Raw genomic sequence first — 20,329 nt, forward strand, 5'->3', positions numbered from 1 at the left:
TTTGCATAGAAAAACCTCCACGAAAAAGCCCCTGGCCCCATCTGTCAGGGCATCCAAGGCACATTGTGTGTGTGTGTGTGTGTGTGTGTGTGTGTCTGTGGGAGGGAAAAGGGGGAGTGTGAGGGGAGGTTAATCAAGATTGGGATGAGGAAAGGAGGAGGAGCAGGAGGGGGAAAGTGCATGTGAGTGAATGTGTGGGAGGGGTGCATAACCATTATGCTTATTTCCCTGTTCTCCTTTTCAGAGCCATTAGAATAATGCATTCCTTTTAGTACTCCTTTGGCTCAGACAAGCTTCCCTCACCTATGCTGCCTATTTTTCAGCAGTGAGGGTGGTCACAGGGCAGTGGATTCTGGGAATCAGGTTAATTAGAGAAGACAGGGCCTTCACTGATGACAGAAGCAAGGAGAGAAATAGGAAGAGAGAGAGAGAGCCATAGAGAAAAGAAGGAGGGGGAGACATTGCTGTTTTAGGATAATCACCAAGCTCAGTGCTAGACTCAGCTGGAGCTGCTCCTTTTTTTTCTCGACGCTGTTATGATGTTGCCGACCCGATCTATTCTCTGTCGGCCCTCTCCCAGCCGGCTACATCAGCTAGTCTTACTATGGCTTTCATCTACTTTTCAACATACTTCCATGCACACCTGCAAATTCTCAGCCTCTGCTTATTTTTCTGTTTTGTGTGCCATCAATGACAACATACACACAAAGCCCTGCGACCATCCGCTTTCCTTCTAATTAGTAAACCCGAACAATCCTTTCAGCCTCCTGCATAGCAGAGCATGTCAAAGAACAGCCCTTGTTTAGTTCTCATTCCTGAACCTGAACCACCTTACCCCTGCCGAGAGAAGCCGTGATGGGCTAAGGTTCATGTTGGCTCTATCTCACAATGGGTCAAGTGGCGACCCTGTAACCCTAAGACTGACCCTCACTGTTACAGGGGTTAGGGAGCAGGGCAGATGTGGGTAAACTTCCATACGGAATGAAGAATGAAGCACACTTGTTAAATGGTCCCTCCCACCTATCTTTATCGAGGAAGCTCCAAACAGAAGTGGGAGATGGTTCTAATTAGGAAGCAGGTTATAATGCAGGGTTCAAATAGCAGCACATCGGCTGGGAAGCACAAAAGCGATCAAGACAAGGGGAACAGATTCAGCTGATGGAAAAGTGCTGGTATTGCACTAATTAGGAGCAACATGTGCAATGGGTGTTAAAAGATGTCTTCTAAACAAAATGAGGAAAAGGAAAAGAGGAACCAGGAACTTGGAGGGAATAAGCATTCTTCACCAGGAGGTGGCGATCTTGCACAAAGCATTGCGTCAACAGAGCCACTAATAGAGCCATCAAAACCTAGTGTGTGGAAAATCACACAGGGGTGTGTGACCACCTTAAGGGGTGTATTTAAGAAAGCTCATGATTAAAGATTTAAACTGACTTTAGTAGTGACAGTTTATGTAAATGAAAAACAAACAATCACATACTTACAATCACATACCTTCATACCTACGTAATGTTTTAATTCAATCTTGGATACAATAAATTGACATAAATAAATACAACAAATTAAATTTGACTGTTAATTAAAAGTTCATTCATTCATTCATTCATTCATCTTCTACCGCTTATCCGAACTACCTCGGGTCACGGGGAGCCTGTGCCTATCTCAGGCGTCATCGGGCATCAAGGCAGGATACACCCTGGACAGAGTGCCAACCCATCACAGGGCTAATTAAAAGTTTCCTTTCAAAAATATTTCTGATGAGATTTCATTACTGGAACTGCATTCATCATATTCATTTATTAATACGTGTTTCATGCAGAAAAGTGGATAGCTAAAATGAATAATAAGTGCTATTTATTTGGCAACACTATAAGTTCACATTTAAGTTAAGGTCCTGTGATTATGAAGCCAAAATTTACTGTGTTTATAGATAAATGTGTCAATTAATTTAAGAGACATATTGATTGTAAAATCTGGCACAGTTGTTTTACTATCAAGGGATTATTATTATTATTATTATTATTATTATTATTATTATTATTATTATTATTATTATTATTATTTTAGTAGTAGTAGTTTTAACGTAAATCATCTCAGTTAACTGTAGCTGTAACAATTCATTGGTGGTGAATTGGTTGTTTAAATATTCCTCTCATTTTTTTAAATTAATCTATTTTTTATGAAATGTGAACATTTAATATCTTACTTCATGAAGGTGTGTTGATTGCAGGTATTTAATTAGTGATACATTTGAACAAAATTTCCCAAATGTAAATGTTTCAATGTAAATAAATAAGGGCACAAAGATTTATTTTTTAAATGGAATAGTGGGCATTATATTCAACATCCAAATTATCTGGCCTTAAATCTACAGTAATTTAAGGCCAGTAAATACTAATATTGTACATTTATCATTTTTATACAGTACATTTCCTACATTTTAACTGTGTGGACTGATATGTTTATTACATGTGGCTGTACTGCTGTAGTCTTGTCATTGGCTGATATTTGTTTATTCTGCCTCAGCATGCCTTGTGTGGTTTTATATTTAATCAGACTTCTAGTGTAGAGAATGTGCAAATTATAGTATGGCTATTTCATCTAAATATATAAAAAAAATGGTAAAATGATTAATATATTATATGACGTAATCAGGTAAAGCTGATGCTGTATGACTTTCATAGCCCCACAAGCTTGACAAATGGTATTTTTATGTATTCCCAAAACTACAGAAGACATAAACATAAGCGACTGCACCTTTTAGGAGTCCATGCCACCATAACTCATCCCTGGACTTTAACATTTTAGTTTAGAGTCATTATATATTGTCAGAGTTTTAAGTATACATTCGCAATATTGCCAAACAAAATTATTCAAACCAAATGAAAAAGGCATGCAGAAATTCTGCTGATTCCTTGTTGAGCAACAATGGCAATCATTACAAGAATGTACAAACCAGACAATGCCCAAGAAAGTTAATAACATACCATTTAAATCAACCCAAATGGGACAGACTGACTGGGGTCACTCTCCATACCCACTGCTCCAAATGTGGAGATGTCTGCATGACCACCACGGTCCTGAGATTCCAGATGGGGGACACAGGAGATCAGTGCCCTAGATGCAAGTCCCTTTTTGGTTTTTGCATAGCAGCAGTGTCATAAATGTCTTGTTTCCCATTGTGTGGGAACTCATCTTGGTTGTTATCCCTGGGGATGTGCACACTAGTAGCCAATAAGTGGAACATGGTCTCCTATTGGGCTTGAGTCTAGCATTCCTAGCATTTCCAGTCGTCTGTGCTGCGTGAATCGCAGGGGACTGGACTCATCACTGATTGTATTTGGTGGTTCTCCTGGTGTGAAGGCATCAGGGGACACTTGGATGGAATGTCTTTGTATTTCTAGGCCTGGTCAGATGTTATTTTTGTGCCAGTAATTATCACCCAGTAATTTTCTTCTTTTATTTTTACATGTGTTTTCATAAGTCCTAAATATTTCTTACCCAAATGATCATTATGTGCTGAATTCCCCTTTCACTTATTCATGACTCAGTAAATACCATTGATAGGTTAAATGTTCTTAAAGGAATGTTGTGGTTGTCTTCCAACTGACGGCTGCTTGTCACTTTAGGTATGGTTTGCAGGTGAAGAATTTGTCCTGCGCACTGAGGACTAGGTTCTCACGGCCAGTGTTTGTTGTTTAGCTGGTGTGAATTTTGCTCACAGCATCCTGATGCCATGTAGGGTCACAGTGAAGTCAATTCTTTCTCACACTCTCAATTGCTTATCGATGCTCACTGCTTGCTCACTCAGGAATATCCCTTCATAAAATAAAGCATAGAATTACATGAACCATGCAAAGACTTCAGTAGTTGTCATGTGAACTATTTGAAATTCCCAGGAGACATTAACTGGTCCAAGCTTACCTCACTCTTGTTACTTAGTGCCTTACTACTTGTTTCTCTGCAAGTACTGAATAATTTATAATACAGCGAATAAATAAAAAAAAAAATAAATAAATAAATAAATAAATAAATAATTATTGGGTATTAAAGGGGTTAAAGAAGTGGAATATGTAAACAAGACAAACAATACACATGGTCTTCCCATTTTTTGGCCATCAGAATTTGTTTGCTATTTATTTCATGTGAACTATGACCATGTAAAAATTTCACTTTAAAGAGAATACTTCATGTTTTTACAGTTTCAGCACACAAGAAACTGAATGTTCTTAAATGTCAATTGGAACCCTTTGTTTATGTGTGAGAGAGAGACTACAGGTCTGCAGGTCATGTAATGTCCTGATGTGCTGCCCTAGCACAAAAATCTCCCAAATCATTGGTGCAGCAGGAGACCAGTCCCATATTATTGGTTTTCATTTGTTCCCAGGAAGGTAACCAGGTCTTCTACCCTTTTAATTTAACATACTGGCAACAGCATCCTGGTGCCGAAGTAGTCTTACTGTCTCTTCCTTTTAATTAAATGTTCTCATGCTGGCAGTGATGACGTCTCTTTTTTAAGGCTTTTTCCACCTTTAGTTTGTATTTCTGTGAGCTCAGCTTGTGAGCGTGCTGCATAGTGTATGATAAGATTTTGTTACACACACATAAGTACAAAATGCTGTGTGATTGAATGGATTTCATTAGATGAGAAGAAACAGCTGATACCCATAAAGCATCTAAGAGATGTATGTACTGTGGAAATGATTACACAGGATGGTTTAGGCTTTGTCGGACTTCCGACCGAGTGTAATTAGGAGTGGAGCCACTACAAGGCAGAGGACCTGCTGTGCCCAACACTGCTGTCCTACTCAACCCCACCACATCATGGGAGAAAAGCCTATATAAAGCCAAAGTATTTTGAAATTCCTAAGGAGTACCTAGTTCATCATGTCTCACTGTCAAATGTGAACACATTTAGAACATAGAGTAATAAGGAAAACTTAATAAGAAGATAAGTAGAAAACAAGAAAAAAAAACACTTTAAATAAAAAGCTCTCCTGAACTTTAATGGATAGCATGAGTTTAGAGGATGATGTTCAGAGGATATCAGGTTGTTGTGAACTCTATGTGCTGTAGGGGAAATTTAAAGTCTCGTTATTTAAAGATTATTACCCTTAATCTAGTAAAGTCAGCGCGAAGTATCCATCACCCTGCAGGCTTCTTTGGGCCTTTTGAACCAGTGGGGGATTCACCAGAGCTGTGAGGTGCCAATGAGCCTCCCTAGTCATGTGCTAGCTGCCTGTATTTTGGGAATGTGGCTATAAAACGCATAGCTGTTGCTGTAGACTTTTACTTAGTAATGACTGCATCAGAATGTGATATTTGGGTTAATGTTCAGTGCTTTGTGTGTGAGTAATGTCTTACAGCTCTTTGATGGATCATTTTGTCACCTGTGGAGTAGAGGTAGTTTGCCTGGAGGTGAATTTGACCAGCTCTTTGATGGGTTTGCTCAGATGGGCTCAGTCAGCAGGTTCCACCTCATTAGAATTTTCATTACAATGTGCTATAATACTGAATATACTTCTGCTTGCATATTCCCTCCCCTAACCTGGAAAACTGACATATGGCTTCAGGTTACATGTAGACTGCATCACCATACTGATTATATCATTATACAATACTTATTCGTAACTATTGAATTTATCTATGACCACTGATCTATGATCTCCAGCCCAGTTAAAAAGACATGAATGCCATCTGGAACCTTTCAAGCTTAGTTTCATAATGCTGCAGCTAAGATGTTGGTGTTAAGGTTTACAAGTCTAATGTAAGTTGAGCTGAGTGTAGTCACATGGCCCAGCGGTGTGCCTTGGGGAGATCCACACCTGAGGCCATGCTTGGCCTTCCAGCAGAGTAGTGAGCCTGAAGGCCTGTTCTCAAAGGACCATTGTCTCCACCCCGCTGTTACTTTCAACTCAAATCTGTCATCATGCAGTTAGTGAGGAGTAAGCAAAATACAGCAGTTAGGGTCTGCTCATTAAACAGTAACTTTGTCTCAAGCACACTTTTTTAGCTGAAGACACCTGTTGAGGCTTAGTTTAAAGATAGTGAATGTTTTTTGTATTTTTCTATTGTGTATTTCTATAAGAAAAAATATATTTCTGGGTTACCTATTATTATTATTATTATTATTATTATTATTATTATTAATAATAATAATAATAATAATAATAATAAGAAGAAGAAGAAGAAGAAGAAGAAGAAGAAGAAGAAGAAGAAGAAGAATAGTAGTAGTAGTAGTAGTAGTAGTAGTAGTAGTAGTAGTAGTAGTAGTAGAATATAACATTAATCCATACAACATCTTTTGAAATACTGTCAAACTGTCCAGTTGTTGCACAAGTTTTATAGACATCCTCCATACTGAAAATAAAATTTAAAGTTAAATTATGGCTATTGCATAACAAAGAAAATTAAGGCTAAAGCAGTTTCTTGGCAGTAACTGGAGAGATTAAATTCTCCAGTTCTATTCTATTATATATAAATTCTATTCAGGCACATAATTGGTCTTCAATTCATTGTATTATCAGGTGCTTCATTTAAACCATTAATTTAATACAAGTAATTCATACATGAAGTAGGCTACAGATGGCCTTATAGGCTTAATTTCCAGTTTTGCAATTTGCAATCAGGGCCTTTAAACCAATGAAAATGCTGTCAGCTTCTTTTTGTACTCCATCACCGATGTTCCAAGGGGCCTGTGATGAAGTATCATAGACTTAACAGGCAGAACTATACAGCATTATTTTAGTGCTGTGAAATGTCTAGAGACTGCTGAGACCTGTTAGACCTGTTAGACCTGTTAGAAAACAAGTAGATTTCTGTTCATTTATTTCATTTTAATTAAATTTGATTTGTATACTGTTTCATATAATGCTTGCTAAATATTGTCAAAAAGCATCTTTTTAAATTGAGATCACAAATGATCAGAGGCAATAGTGGTATGGATTAAACATCTTGAGACAACATGAAGAAGAAACCATTATTGGAACCAGGATAAAAAATGGATCTCATCCTGACAGTGGGATTATACAGTGTATAGCTGTAGAAGAGTAAAGACAAACGGTACTAAGTGTGTTCATTATGAGAATTTTGTGTTCTGAGATGTCTATATGATAATAGTAGGGACATATCTAACAGCGAGATTATGTACTCAATCTGTTATGAAACAATTCATAGCTTGTGTAATATAGTGTCCTTTGAACTTTTTGTAGGTATTTCTGTTGCTGTGGTCAAATTTCTCCCTTGTGTTAAAAAATGACGGCGTTCCGCTCACTGATTTGGGGAAAATACAAAATGACAAGCAGAAACCATTTTTGTTATGTAGTTGTTTTAAACATAGCTCTTGATAATTCATAAGCAGAAGGATTGTAAGGCACAATATGAACAGTCGTAACATCAAGTAGAAGCAACCACCACCACCTCAGCAAATGGTAAGCCTCTTAATGAGTTAATTCCTTAAACATCTCATGTCCTTTCATCTGTAGGAGGAGCAGATGATTCATATGAGACCACAAAGTGACAGGACTGGTTTTGGTGAAGGCATGGAGAGACCTCGTTATGCTGTGGCTCCGTGCAACCGTGGCCAGTCAGCCGGCTCCAGTCTGAAAATGGTGCCACAACGCTACTCATAGTCCACAGATCAAGGCCTACTAGCCTCCAGGTGGGCCCACTAATGAGCTGAGTCCTAGCTCAACTGATTCCTCCCTGGGCAGAAGGGCCAGAGGCTGGAGGATGCAGTGTCAGTAGGGGTCTTGAGCTGGCCAAAGCAAGGAGAACTCATTTAAAGAGACAATGAAAGTGAAGTTTGTCTGACATAAAATGTAAAAGTAAATGTAGAGCAGGCAGTGGGGGTCTAACACGTCACAGAGTGTCAGCAATAAAGGCAAAGTGTTGACAAGCCAATGTTATAAAACCCAAACCACAAACGATGACATGGGCTCGTTACGTTGTTGTAATAATCATTTTATTGTTAATAATTGAATAGGCATTGAGTTGTCATACCTTTGTTCCTCCACCCTTCTCTCCTGCTTTACAACCCTGCCTTATTAACAGTGTAAATAGAGATGAAGTGAGCATTCCCCTGAAGCTCTTCACTAGGTAGAGGGTGAGGCTGAGGGAGGGGCAGCTAATGAGTGTGTTTGTCTCTCTCGTCAAGCCCAGGTCTTTGTTCCGTTGATTTCAGATGCCCATTGATACATAGTGTTGTGTGGGATACAAATTGTCTCCTCAGCAGTGTTTATCCCAAAATAAGATAAAAGCACAAGACATTGCTCTACAGACTGCCTACTTCCACTGACATGAAAAAAAAAGTGTAGCACCAGATAATATCTGACAGGATTCCTGTAAAGTAAACTGATAAAAAACAGTATTTGGAAATGATATTATTTGTGTACAAATATATGTCAAATATTTCAGAAAACGAAACACAATCAACAACATGTGAAGAGAAAGATGCAAATAAAAGAACCTTAAAAATGAAACCAGTAAGTGTTTCAACATTTTGTTACATATTTTAACAATAGAATTGATCTAGAATTCACTGAATTGCTTTATACTTTATGACAGTTTTTTCAAACACTTAATACTCCTAAAGACCTTCAGTATATTCACCATCTGTAAACAGTATACAATATGTACACATATTAAATGCCTAAAATCCTTTGATTGAGATAAGTACCAGCATTCAGCTAGTAAATGCCTCGTGGCAATTTGCTTGCAAATACAAGTAAATTGAGACTATACTCCTGTGGATTTAGTTCTCTTCAAAAAGCTTCACATTAAGAACATGTAAAATGGAAAGCATGGATGCCTGAGTGTGTAGTCGTAAAACTAGTAATGCGTTACTTTGTGTAATGTTGCTCAAGTGAAAAGGGTCAGTCTTTTGTGTACCACAACTCCAGTCCTGAACATCATAGTCCAACATAGAATACTGATTCTCTGCTATCACAGACCAAACTGTGCATCTGGTCCAGTACCATGAAGAAAAAAGTGAATGCAAGGAAACATCAAAACTAAACAGAATGCTAAATCTATTTCCATCAAAAATTTATTACAGTTGCTTAGTTAATGATGCTTAGTTAAACATGCTTAAGCATGTTTTTATTTAGCTTTTAAAAATACCTTCTTTCATTCTTCTTTTCATTCTTCTATCATTTAATACTATTGAATTTTAATGATTATATTTTTAAAATAAATATTTTCTACACATTTCCACATATTACTTTTCTTTTATTGCTATTATTTTTTTATCAACAGATAACTTAAGGGTCTGTCTTAGGGTCACTTTTTTAACAAATATATTTTCTTAACAGATGTTACTGCTGGAATAAGACCTTATACTCATCATTTTTCATCACTCATCACTTGCTGCTATGTAAAATTTTAATTTATCGTGGCAGTTTCTAGTATGATAACTAGTAATTAGCATATCATAAGAGACACCATCATGCTAACATTTGTAGTATTATGAATAAAGCTGTTAGTTCCCAGATTCCTGTGTGAAACAATTGCTAACACACGGTCAATAAATACCTTCTGTGTTGATTTGATGCAGCTATTTTTTTAATTACGTGAATCTTTTTACTTGAACTTTTTTACTTTAACTTGACTGAAAATTTTTAAACTGTACAACTTTTACCAGTGAATTTAATTGAGTAAACTATTTTAGCATTTATCACTATGTTTATTTGAATTTTTCCTGTTGTAGAGGAGAGAGCAATTGTTTGAGTAATTCGTCAGTAGTTAGACAAACTTTAAGCAAATCTTACCCAGTGCTACCATGTGTGTCTTCCTGTTCCCAAGAGTGCTTGTTAAGAATGGGTCATGGCCATGGATTTTTTGGTTTATTTTGCAGGCTTTTCATGCGAGTAAATAGTCTTGGTTGTGTGCTGGCACAGACTGAACACGGTGGGTGTCCCGCAGTGCTGGTCAGTCAGAGAGGAACGAACTCGGCCCAGACAATGTGCTGCCTGCATAAAGGCCTCTTTGTGGATGGAGAGAGGGGTCAACTCTCTCCTCCAGCCAGCTCATAAATAGCCACATTCTCTACCTTTCTGATTTTTGCTTTGGCAAGTAAGCCCAAACAAAAGTGGGAAGACGCTTAATTATTCACAGGGAAATGCATAAAGGATTAATTTGCATTGATTTTGCGTCTTCACAAAAAGAGCCGTTTTGTGAGCTCAAGGACCGATGCAGACCGTTTTCTCCAACCAGCCAAATGGAACAAAAAGATCAATGGCAGCTTCAGCATGGCTATCAGAGAGAAGAATTCTGAAATGGGTCCTAAGCATAATGTTGGTTTTGAGCATTTAACACATTGTCCTTGCCTATAGTTGTATGCTTCTCTTCTGAAAAGAACGCATGTTTCAACACAATATAAAAAAACCTCCCTAATACATTTTATAATTTGATTTGTTAAGTCAAAATGGAAGGTTTCTAATTTTAATAATTTGGATTGATGATAGCATTGAAAATGCCAAAAGTGACTAATGGATCTGTGATTTGCTTTTTAACTTTTAAAACTTTCCATTTAGGTTTGTATGATTTGGTAAAAGTGATTTTTATTATTTACAAAAACAAAAATAATGATGCATCTTTTCTATAGCAATTGCAAAAATTACCATTACAAGTTACAAGCAATGTTCTGCGTTCCAAATCATCAGACTTTTTTTTGCTGCTGGTTTATGCTGCACCTCTGAAAGCAACCATTCTAATTTGCATAATTACTTTTGCTTCTGACAGATATTGAGTTAATATTATTGATGATGAAAACTATATTCATTCAGACAAATTTGAACCTTGACATCAGACACAGAATATAGATAAAATAATTTTCCACAGATGGATTTTTCCCATGCAGAAAGCAGAAAATATATCCAAAATAAGAAATATAACATATATTGGTGCTGTCTTACTCATCATTGCTGCATTATAAAAATTAACTTGTTGAAAACGTTCCTATTGTCCATACTTGTTGCTCAGTCCTTTATATATATATATATATATATATATATATATATATATATATATATATATATATATATATATATATATATATTTATATGTGTGTATATATGTGTGTGTTTTTTATTTTGCTTTTCACACACATGGGCTGGAACTGTGGGGTGTATGTAGGTGCATCTCGTCCCCCTGCAGCTAATAAGTGCATATCTGTCAGTCTGAATTTCTTTCAATGTGTTGATATGGAAAAAAGTGTAGCAGTGCACTGCTGCTTGGAACGCATTAATCTAAATCACTGCTGGTTCATGGTAGTGTAATTACAGGGATGGGCCCTGAGATCTGCTAACTCGCAATATCCCTATAGTGCCCCATTCAGCTAGCGTGCCACTGCCCTGTCTGGAGCGAAGCCTCATAAACCACATGAAAAGGGATCTTCTGTAGTTATTGTGCTTATTGTCTCTGAAAGCCTGTTATTAGTTCAGAGAATTAAATGACCGAGAGTTGCTGGTAAAAAAACATCAGACGATTTACAGGTGTTAGATCTGTCCCTAATCTTGCTACTTTTAATATTGCACGCTTGAATAGACATAGGACCAGAAACTAAAGTTTGGGGCAGGAATGGGTTTAGTGCAAATGTTTGAGAAAGCATAGTTAATCTCTGTTAACGCATTATTGAAGTTGTTTTAGAGATAATTAATTCCTTGGTTGTGCCCTGTTATGGCTGGAAAAGTAAATCTCTCTGCACAGAATTGGTTTTTATTGAATGTTTTTATTGAACAGGACATTTTAAACTAATTAAAACTAACTATAATGATTATAGCAATGATCATTAAAGAAAAATTCGTCATGTTACTGTTTAGGGTATGACTAATGAATAATTGTAGACCAATATTTGTGAAAATTGCATTGTATCATTATATTTAAATGAATGAATAAATGTTTCACAAAAACAATCTGATTCCTTTTCACTGTCTAGGATTGTCTAAGATAGTGTTGTTTTTTAAGATAGTCTAAGATAGTGTTGTTATTACCAAACACAAATTGGAATTTGATTAATTTTTATCTGAGCTCTGAAATCATTCTGTAACCCTACTATTTTACTTTAATTTAATTTCAATTCAATTTATTTATATAACGCTTTTAACTATTCACATTGTCTCAAAGCAGCTTTAGATGAGTATAGAATAAAAACAGAATAAAAATTTTAAAGATTAAAGTTCACAATTAAGTTACTATATATCTCTAAAATCTATCCCTAATGAGCAAGCCAGAGGCGACGGCGGCAAGGAGAAACTACATGAGATGATATAAGGAGGAAACCTTGAGAGGAACCAGACTCAGAAAGGGAACCCATCCTCATTTGGGTGACAGTGCACAATAGTACTTTAGTCTTTGCGAAGTGTGAAAATTAGACTTACAAGTGTTTTTTTGTTTTTTTTTATTATTTTTTAAATTATTCGTCATTTATCATTTAATTTTGTACCATAAGCAATCAAAGTACAAAGCACTTAAGGATATATCTGTCATATATATATATATATAAATTATATATATATATATATATATATATATATATATATATATATATATATATATATATATATATGACAGATATATCCTTCACTGTCATATATATATATATATGACAGATATATCCTTAAGTGCTTTGTATATATTATATATATATATAAAAAAAATTTATATATATATATATATATATATATATATATATATATATATATATATATATATATATATAATTTTTTTTTTTACATAATTGTATTATTGGGGAAAATACATGTTTACTTCTTATATTTAGACAACGTTTTGTCTTATAGAGTAGTATTATTAATATTATGAGATATATTATCTGTGATCATTTGAAGATAACCAAGGTGAAATTCTGAGGTTAACGTCCTATTTAACTTTCATAAACTTGCTATATTTATACTAAGCAAATTCTTAGTCTTCTTTGCTAATGCCAGTTCCAGGAGTTAACACAGAAAGGTATGCAGCAAGTCAAATTATAGCTACTGGTAAACATTACATTTGATATTTTATGATATTTTACTTCTGAAATTTACAAACTCAATTAAGTTTTCAGGCAAAAGGGTATAGATGCTTTAGGATAAAAATAAAAAAAATCAGATAAGTCAATTATTTCATAAAAAAAAACATATTACATTATTAAAACACATTTCCGTTATTTAAAAAAAAAGTATTTGGTACTAAATTGTACTTTATCATTTTTAGCATTTTTAAAACATGAGTACATTGGCAAACATTGGTGGGATTTTGGATGACACATTACATTCTAATATCCACACATTTTTCATATTTTTTTCTGCCACTGATATCTTGAGTATAGTCAGTTTCACTGACAGTTTTAATTTAAACAGCTTCTTATTAACTGAAAGACCTCCTTATTTAAAATAAAAGATCCTTGGCCTTGTGATTGTTAAAGTTCTTACTTACAAGCTACCATGAAGTGTCTGATGGCAGATCATTGTTTTATCATTGCATTAGTGTTGTACTAATCTCTTGCAAACATTTATCTAGAAATCAAATTAAGGGTTCCAGTGATTTTCCGAATTCAATTTGATGTTTTGTATTTTGCCTAAAGTGCCACGTTCTTCTCTTTTACACAGACACCAGTACGAATTGGTCGGATGTGTCAGTGCACAGCTTTAAAGCATTCGTGCGTGGCATTGCGGTGAAGTGACCCATTCAAAATAACCTATATCATTCTGGAACTAGGGTTTATAAAGGAGTCCTTTGGAATGGGGGCTCAAAAGATTTTTTTTCTTGGGAGGGGCATGATGAAAAGTACCCCCCAAAAAAAGATAAAGAAAAAAGTATTTGGACATGTCACCAGGGCTTTCAAAGGAAAACAAACTGCAGCAACCAATGTGAGTTGACTTAATCTGATTAGGCTAACCTCATCAACAGCCCACTTAAAAAAGAGAAGAAAGCCATGAATCGGACCAAAAAGTAAGGGGTGGGGGAAGCTCTCTCTCTCCTTTGCTCTCTCTCACTCTCTGTCTGTCTCTTTCTCTGTATTACTCTCCCACTCCTTGCCCAGACTGAGAGGACCAGAGTGAATACATCATATTATAATGGACATGCTGGTCCACAGATGGCAAAATGACAACAAACCATTTGAAAAGCGAAGCAAACACAATTACTCCGAGGGTTTTTTTTTATCAGGTATAAGAACAATAGAGAAGTAATAAGATTAAGGAAGAATGAACTGAAAGTCCATGAAATGCCACACTCTCACACACTGCCAGTGTTAACATTTAACTTTGAAGTGCTGAGGATTGAATGTAGCCCTCCTGAACTCCTTAAGTAGTATATCCCCATATTTTAATTAATTAATGCAGGCTCTCACCTCTGTTATGAAGCCCCCCACAGTGGAAGTAATAAATCAAAGATGAAAGGTAAATAAAGCATTGAAAAGCTGGCACACAGATGAAATGGGGGTATTTTAATACAACAGTTTAAGTTAAAGAAATCCTTAGCAACAACATTTTTAAGGTGTCTTTCCATGCCAAAGCAAACTCTCAGATCTTTTGCCAGTGTTTTGTTCCAATGCAGCAATTAATCCTTAAACCTACTTCAACATAAACCTGTAACTCACCATTAAATAGTAAATGAAACTGACCATATGACCGCATGATCCATGTGTAAAAGAATGGACATCCAAATCTGGTAATTTTACACCATTTCCTGCGGAACACCAATGATGAATAAAACAGCACACTGTTTTACCGGAATAAAAATCACAGCTTGTGTTTGCATTTACCAGGATTTCCTATATTTGTTAGGAACTTATGTTGTTACATACATTTTGAATCCTCTTTATAGGCCTACATGAATTTGAGGTAACAGTAACCAGAGACCTGAGTTTATAGTAAATTGTGTGTGCATTGTACAAGGGATTCATTAAGTAAACACAATTAGGTTTTGTGTGATTGGACGGCACATAAGAAGATTGGCACAGCAACAGCTGCTAATGCAGATCTAATTAACTGCCTTCTGCATTCTGGACGGATTTGGACAGAAGCTGTGACTCATTATATATGGACAAATAAGGCAGCTTTGACCAGAAAGGATCTTCTGAGTGCGGTCTGATCCGACATATTTGCAGCGTGGCCAGAGGTTTGACTACACACAGAGCACTGAGATCTTTTTTTATCTGAATAAAATAACCAACACATTGTATCATATTGATTTCTCAGTAAAGGCATAATAAGTGAGTATATACAACCTTCTTCCTCAGCATCTCACTCATTTTCACATCTCTCACTCAGCTTCTCATCCATTTTGTACCCTGTGCATCTTCCTGTGCATTTTTGCTCTAACAGCATGCAAAGCTGAAGTGCTGCATAATTTCATTCAATCTCAGTGCAAACAGGGCAAACATGAGTGGCTGTACACACAGCTGGCCTCTAAGACCTCATGGATCCTAGTAAACAAGTTTTCAGCATGCCCCAGCAAGGCTCAGGCGGCCAGGACAAGAGCCGCCACACAATAGCCAACCAGCTCCAAAGAGCAAGCACAAGATAGACTTAATAATCTCTTATTGCCTCAGGCTTTTCTTCCTTGACAGAGACAATAGTGTGGAGATCTCAGACTTAGCTACGTTGGCTCATCAGGAATTCAAACAGTAAATTGAAAAATGTTTCCATTCATTTATGAGCGTTATTTATCTAGTAAACAACCACTGAGACTATCAGACAGGCGTTTAGGTAAAATCAATTTTTTTTTCTTCTTCTTCTTCTTCTTCTTAATAAATACATTTATGTACATAATCTCTTTAGAAAAGTAAATTGAACTTGTAGAGGTTTTAGCAAATAAAACAGTTTTACTTGTTATTTTTAGTAATTGCATCCACTCGTATAGGCAACAAAGATAGTGTGTGAATTCAAAGATTGTTTTCGTTCACATTATGTCAAATTATTTGATCATGCAACATGACCAATTATGCAGTCTGACTCCTGTGCATAATATAACAAGTGTTTAAAAGTCTTGCTTTTTATTCAGCTCGTATGCATTCATAAAAATTACGTCTGAACAGTCAAACTGGAAGAATTTCAATGTAAACAAACATGCAAAATGATATGAGTTTAAGCAGAAATGCATGATCTCCACTTAATAATTCTTTGCTTTTTAAATCATAATTTTAAAAAAACGCTTTTATTCGGTTGCATTCTTTCACAAAGGCAAAAAATTAGATGGATTTAAAGGAGATGGGGCACGTCAAAGCGCCGCCTAGTGGTATAAAAGAGGCAGATTAGAGTGAAGTGTTTACTGAGAGTCACCGACAGATGGCGCCTGAGACTAAGGATTTATTAGGATCTAAACCCCCTCGTGGACTTCATCAGGGTTGGTTGTATTTATGGGTCACACACACACACACACACACACACACAAATACATATATCCAAAACATTCCCTGTTAAGCATAAGCAATTAAACAAAATACAAAAGAAGCATATGAACACCTGATAAGATAAAATAGAACATAAAATTAATTCAAAATTGACAATAAGTTTGGGTTCTTATTGAAAAATATCTCATCAACGTACCGCATTTATTCATTAACATTTATGATATGACATTTGTGCAAATTTAGCATGCTTGAATAAATCCTCTCAGGCTAAAAAAAAAAAAAGCTGTCCAAGCAAACTAGGGTTTGGCAAACTCCCTAAGCGCACGAGCGGCAAACTCACAGGCGGCACGTGCTCAGAGGAATCAGAAGCGCAGCGAGCAGGCGCACAGACTCACTGGCACGCGGACAGCTGTGGAGCCCCTCCCCCGCGCGCGAGCTCTTTGGCTCCCGCTCGGTTGCAATGGTCGTCGCGTAAACGTTCCTTCAGCCAATCAGAAGTAAATAAGAGCGATTTGCATAAAGCGGGCGAACGCCATTGGTTTCCTGCGTGCCGCTCTGAACCGCCTCGCGTGCCTCAACAGCTGTTTCCTCCCTCAGCACAACTGCCGAAGCTAACTTATGATTTTATATTTAACATTCTTTAATTGTATAATATATATAAAAACATCCCTATTTCGAATTATAAAATATATTTCTTACACAGAACACATCTGGAAAGGATTTTTAGACGACCAGAATTAATTTAGTTGGTCTAAAAGTATTTCCCAAATGAAAAACATTGAGCGAAAAGGCTTATTCGAATCGAAAGATAACTTTAAGTGATACAAATATAACACGTAATAAGTTATACACAGGACAGGAACGAGTTACGGGAACGAGTTACATTTTGCTGTTAAATATATAGCGGAAAGATAGTCAGAATGGAAGAAAAGGGGAAGCTAGAAAGCAGCGTTTCCCCGATTCCCCTTATCACTTCACAGTTAAGAGAGACTGCACTCGCCGCTTTGTTGTTTGTCCCTGCAGGGCTGATTGAGCAGCGCGTGACTGACAGCCCGCGGGGGTGTTGTCCAATCAGCGGTCTACCCGCGCCCAATGGGTGAGTCCGCGCGCCCATTGGCTGAGGCGAGTGTGGGAAAGAATGCAGAGCGGGTTTCACACGAACCGGGAGCACGCGCGCTGTCTATAAATACCGCCGGCGTGTGGCAGAGGGAGACTCGCCTCGGCTCGCGCGTACTCATATGTCACTTCTACTTTTAAGTGATAGCAGCTGGGACTTGTGCTGTTTTCACCCTGCTGATCATCACAAGAGTTCGGTCACCTTTAGCATCCAGATTCCGCCCCTGTTTTCAACACTTCCGACGGAATATATAAATATATATAAAACAACTTTGTTTTCTTACGGATAAAAGTTTCAATAATGCCAGCTGATTCTATGGAGAAACAGACCGCGTCTCCGATTGCTGGTGCTCCTGCAAACGGAACACACACCCCGGACAAACCAAAGAATGCCAGTGAGCACAGAAAGGTAAATGAACCGAAATACTATTACATCAACAGCAAGTCGAGAAAGATGTCATCCCTAAATGGCGTGCATGCTAAGAAAGCCCAAGCAAACAAGTATAAACGCTTTCACGGTTTATTTATATATGCATTTCTTTATATATTTGTGTTTTTGATAATGCACTTCTATAATGTGTTGTCATGCAAATTTATGGTGTTTCTCATTTGCAGTCTTCAAAGCCAATCATGGAGAAACGCCGTAGAGCAAGAATCAACGAAAGCCTGGGCCAACTCAAGACCCTTATCCTCGATGCTCTTAAAAAAGATGTAAGTTTCGGTTACAAAAAAAGTCTTACTCTTATAAATCAATACGTGTTGCATTACTAATCAACAGACTCAAGCATGCACTTATTGGCATTGTGGTTTTTATCGACAGAGTTCGAGACACTCTAAATTGGAGAAGGCTGATATTCTTGAGATGACAGTGAAGCACCTGAGGAACTTGCAGAGAGTTCAGATAACTGGTAAGTTCTAAAAGCCCTCGCACCTTCTGTCGTCTTACGCATTTTTTTATTTGTACCTATATTTATTTTTATGCGTTGTCATTAGACCCAACCCAAACTATCTGTTTTACCTCCAGCAGCCATGTCAACTGACACCGCAGTCCTGAGTAAATACCGCGCAGGATTCAGCGAGTGCATGAACGAGGTGACGCGCTTTCTGTCCACGTGTGAAGGCGTCAACACTGAGGTGCGCTCGCGGCTCCTGAACCACTTGTCCGGCTGTTTGGGACAGATGATGGCCTTGAATTACCCTCCGGCTGCCCCAGCCCAGCATCCTCACCTAACGCAGCCTTTGAACGTGCAACTTCCCTCCTCCGCAGTGAGCTCCAAGCTGAGCCCATCTGAAGCGGTGCCGTCCAAGGTGTTCGGGGGATTCCAGCTGGTGCCCGCCACTGACGGACAGTTCGCCTTTCTCATCCCTAATCCTGCTTTTGCCTCCGCTACGACCCCAGTCATCCCTCTCTATGCTAACGCTGGAGTTCCGGTGGCTGTCAGCGCGAGCCCTGTGCACGCGAGCTCGGCTCCTCCAGCGGTATCCCCTGTCCAGGGCATGACTTCATTCGTCGGTGTTTCTCAAGCTGTGAGTCCGGTTGCTGTGAGCGCAAGTCCCGAGAGCAACGAGCCGGTGTGGCGGCCCTGGTAGACCTCCGTCCATCATGAATAATAGAATGTCGAGTTCCGTTTTATGGGACTGTTTAACACTTTTGTTGAACATGTTGTTCGTTTTGAAATGTTACCTGTTTCCAATATTTGGAACTGTTTGATACATATGATGTTAAACCCATAGAAAAAACACTCAGAAGTACTTTTTATTAAATAATTTAGTTTTGTACAAAGTTTGTAAAAGATGCCAAAGTGTTACTGTCATGTTTTCATTTTGAATGTTTGACGTTGAATAAACATTAATAACAAAAACGTCTCTATGGTGTTTTTGAGGATTTTTCATTTTAAGCAAATATATTTATTCGATTAGAAACATAGCAGAACATTTTATTTTAAGAGTGAGACCTCTATAAAACCTCTTACTCCAGCACAATCTCCAGCTTGTTTTGGTTAAATACATTTATAAGGGCTGTTTCAACAAAAGGGGGTCGTGTTTTTTCCCCCTTTCTTTCCCTTTTCCAGAATGTAATTAAAAGTTTGAAAGGGGTCTCATCCTATATGCAGCGGGATCTTTAAGAAGTCCAAACCCTATTCATGGGTCGGGGAAATGCGCCTTGGGGGTTAATGTAGGTAACACATTGTCCAGCTGAAAAGAGAATATGGAGGAATCCCCTCTTCTCTTTCTGTCGCGCCATCGTTTATCTGACATCACATGTGAATCTGGTGTTTTCTCCTTTTTTTGGTTCTTGGATGACTTCAACCACAACCAAATTTTAAGACTAGGAACCAGACAGTGTGCTAGTCTGCGTAATACAGACCTGACGTATTGGACCTATTGGACTATTTTGACATGCTTAGTATTTAATAGGATTGTAAAATAGCGTTAGTTGGTGTCAGAAAACATTCATTTTAGAATGTGTAACTTGTCTCGCGCCAGTTATAAATTTTAGCACTCGGTCGTGTGTGTTATCTCTGGCCCTGTGCCTATCTTCCCCCGACGGATGCGCTCCGGAACTTGGAGACGTGTAGCTCTGCGTGTGCGTGTGTGTATATGTGCGTGTGTGTATATGTGTGTGTGTGTGTGCGTGTGTGTATATGTGTGTGTGTGTGTGTGTGTGTGTGTGCGTGTGTGGTGTCAGCCGCGCGTGTGTGTTCTGCCTCATGCTCTTCCGTCTGCAGCTCGTGTTACACCTTAGCACCCAGCTGTCATTAGAGTTCCCACTTAGCAAATCACATCACACTTCATCTTCCCACTAGCATAGTTATTTGTAGAAAGGCAACATTCCCAAAGAGACCTAGTGGTAAGGCA

At 37.6% G+C, this 20,329-nt stretch overlaps 1 protein-coding gene across 2 annotated transcripts; it reads left to right on the top strand.

Moving 5' to 3' along the window:
* Nucleotides 1–17,549: 17,549 nt before the first annotated feature.
* her9 (hairy-related 9) lies at nucleotides 17,550–19,336 on the top strand. 2 transcript variants are annotated; one of them, XM_060893781.1, is made up of 4 exons: nucleotides 17,550–17,879; nucleotides 18,086–18,181; nucleotides 18,291–18,378; nucleotides 18,495–19,336. In XM_060893781.1, the coding sequence occupies exons 1-4, from the start codon at nucleotides 17,772–17,774 to the stop codon at nucleotides 19,058–19,060; spliced, it is 858 nt and encodes a 285-aa protein (XP_060749764.1). In that variant the 5' UTR covers nucleotides 17,550–17,771; the 3' UTR covers nucleotides 19,061–19,336. The 2 variants fall into 2 exon arrangements, with proteins under 2 accessions (XP_060749764.1, XP_060749765.1); XM_060893782.1 differs by having other exon boundaries at nucleotides 18,498–19,336.
* Nucleotides 19,337–20,329: the final 993 nt, after the last annotated feature.

This window comes from Tachysurus vachellii, chromosome 19, assembly GCF_030014155.1.
Source record: "Tachysurus vachellii isolate PV-2020 chromosome 19, HZAU_Pvac_v1, whole genome shotgun sequence".
Taxonomy (NCBI): Eukaryota; Metazoa; Chordata; class Actinopteri; order Siluriformes; family Bagridae; genus Tachysurus; species Tachysurus vachellii.